Source organism: Priapulus caudatus, unplaced genomic scaffold (assembly GCF_000485595.1).
Source record: "Priapulus caudatus unplaced genomic scaffold, Priapulus_caudatus-5.0.1 Scaffold197, whole genome shotgun sequence".
NCBI lineage: Eukaryota > Metazoa > Priapulida > Priapulimorpha > Priapulimorphida > Priapulidae > Priapulus > Priapulus caudatus.
The window spans coordinates 587998-590661 of NW_014577258.1; the positions used below are offsets into that span (position 1 = coordinate 587998).

The 2664-nt window shown below is 44.0% G+C and overlaps 1 protein-coding gene across 2 annotated transcripts in view; it reads right to left on the bottom strand.

Moving 5' to 3' along the window:
- The window catches only part of LOC106807146 (leucine-rich repeat and WD repeat-containing protein 1-like), a 10202-nt gene that overhangs the window by 6780 nt on the left and 758 nt on the right, over positions 1–2664 (bottom strand). For both annotated transcript variants that reach the window (XM_014809409.1, XM_014809410.1), the window contains exons 2-4: positions 967–1189; positions 705–821; positions 433–585 (exon numbers count right to left, since the gene is read on the bottom strand). In XM_014809409.1, the coding sequence (XP_014664895.1) occupies positions 433–585; positions 705–821; positions 967–1189 (493 nt within the window). The remainder of the gene's footprint in view (positions 1–432; positions 586–704; positions 822–966; positions 1190–2664) is intronic.

Sequence of the window (2664 nt, forward strand, 5' to 3'; positions counted from 1 at the left end):
CCCAGAAGTGACCTGTGCGTTGGCTGTGCGTTGGATGTGCGCTGGCTGTGCGTTGAACGCGCGGTGCATGCGCGGACCATTCGTTCCGTGCGCTAACAATAGTAACATGTGCGCCCTGTATACGCTCTGTATGCGCCCTGTATGCGCGCAGCGCGCTAGCAACACGCTGTGCATTCGTTGTCAACTCGCTAGCTTCTCCCAAATCCTGACAAAAGTTGGGCGCACAACGACACACTGATCTATTTTCCATTTTTTGATTAATTTTCAGTGCGCGGGCCGTGCGTCGTGTATGTGTGACTGGGGCATTAACAATTATCTAACCACGAGAGTCCATGATTATTTATTACATTCATACTTTCATAGAACCTTCATTTCCCACGAGCGTGGCAGCTACTACTATAAACGTGATATTTGCATTTGTACTTCATTTACCTTGAAGTCTTTGAACTTCTGAAGTAAGTGATGACCATACAACTTCTCCTTTTTTAGGAAGGCTACGAATTTCTCCGTCAAATCGAAAATCTCCTGCTCCGATAATCTGTCATTCCAACTGGATGAGAAATTCTCTTCCCAAGCTTCCTGAATCTGCAGCAATGTGTGAATGGGTGATGAAACGGCGCTACGACAAAAGGTCCTAAGTCCTGCATGCTCTCATATATCTGGCAAAAACTGTAATAAATCTACGCAATTCAAATTTTTTTTACCTGTGGCAACAACATGCTGTTGTAACGTTCAACAATTTGGGTGAATTTGAGATCTTTCCTGTCATCTAGGGTCCTGAGATTGGGTAGCAGCGAGGCAGCAATGTAGCAGTCAGAAAACTGTCCAAGGCAGTAACAACATGCATTTGCTTTATCACACTCTAGATATTCATAGTATAGGTACGTACTCCACCATAGCGATACCGAATGAAATCATAACTGAATAGAAATTCACTACGGCAAATATGACGCTCACTATACATACATCTAGTGGGTTACCAGCCACAATGAGTTCTTCGAGATTCGGAAATGCTTCCAGAAAAGTCACGTCTGCAATGCTGTTGTCGCTGATGTTGAGTCGTTTCAAGCAGTCGAGTTTGACGCTGGGAAACGAAGAGAGACCGTTGCCCGAGACATCCAACTCTTGGAGCGATGTAAGCTTCTGCAGGACCGATCCATCGATTTCTGTGATCCCTTCCTGTTTTATGCTAGAGCGGGAAAAGCATGGTTTAATGATTTATTTTATTTCCTGTGATAACTTTTGTGGAGTTTTTGAACCATTTCACATCTTTACTACATATAATGGAGTGTAGCGGGTCGCACCCACTACAGAAAGTGTCACACGGGTAAATCCTAAATACACATTCCTTCCAACATAACAAATGTGACATTAATAAATGTGACATAACGCATGTGCTTATTTTTAAGATTCATGGGGTTGCACGTCTGTCAAATTTTCTTTGAATATTAGCTGACAAAATACGGTATTTTCACGAGGCCGTGCTCTGGAACGAACTAGGTAGTATGGCAGAATTTTCAGGGAGTCTCTTAGACAATTTAAAAAAAGTAGTGCTATATAATAATCAGCAGGTGATTCAGGAATCTCTATCGACATTGCCAACAAATCATGGTTTTCGGTCGAGGCAAGCAAGCGACAGAGTGGTACCCTCCGCGTGCCAGCGCAGCAGCAGCAGCGAGGCCCACGCACAGGGGCGTAAATCCCGGGGGGGGATGGGGGATGCATCCCCCCCCGCTCTTGAAGGAGGGGGGGATGGCCTGTACAAATATCCCCCCCTGATATTCAAAAAAAAAGATAAAAAAAAAGAATAGCCAAAAAGTATGGTTGCAAACATACAAAAAACATGTGAAATTGTGAGAAATTGCAATTCTTACCTGTGTACCATGTATACATGTATTATTACTATAGTAACCTAACTGTGTACGCTCTCTGAAAAGTCATGAAAAGTGTTTTGAATCCTAACTTGTAGGATTGAGTCTAGGGTTGAGATAGTGCCATCAGACATGAGAATATGGCCCACAGTATGCCTCAGATTGCATAAAGAAAATGGCTTAAATATTTCAAAATTTTCTGGGGGGCATGTCCCCAGACCCCCCTAGCACTGCAGCACAGCTCGCACCGCCGCGTACTGATGTTGATCAGGCGATGACCCGTCGGTCGGTCGGTTGGTCGGTCATGATGAATTCCCTAATCTTGAGGCTACTCAGGTAGTAGGAGCATGTGGAAAGCCAGTTCCTGTATGTACCACCCCAGCAGACCAGAGACTGATGTCTACAACAACTTCGCTGATCGCCTGAATAGCAGTCGACTGTACATTCGATCATAAAGGCTTCATGATTTTCTCAATTAATTCCTTGTCCAGCTTCCATTTTAATAAGAAGCTGTGACAGTTGAGTTGCATTCGTTGGGATTCCACACTGCTCCAGTTCACATGTGTGCGGTGTGCTCGTGTGTTCACAGAGCCAAACTGCTCTTACATGTGGGTCTCAAGGTTCGAGATGTACTTTCTGCTTACATCTGTACGACATCTCCATAGAGTTATTATGCGTTATCATGTGTGATTATGGGGTCCTCAGAGCGAAAGCTTCACTTTAAATGTTACGTTTAAGTAATGTTTTTATTCGTCTTTTTCTTCTTCGGTTTCTCTCCCGTGTGAGTTCTCAT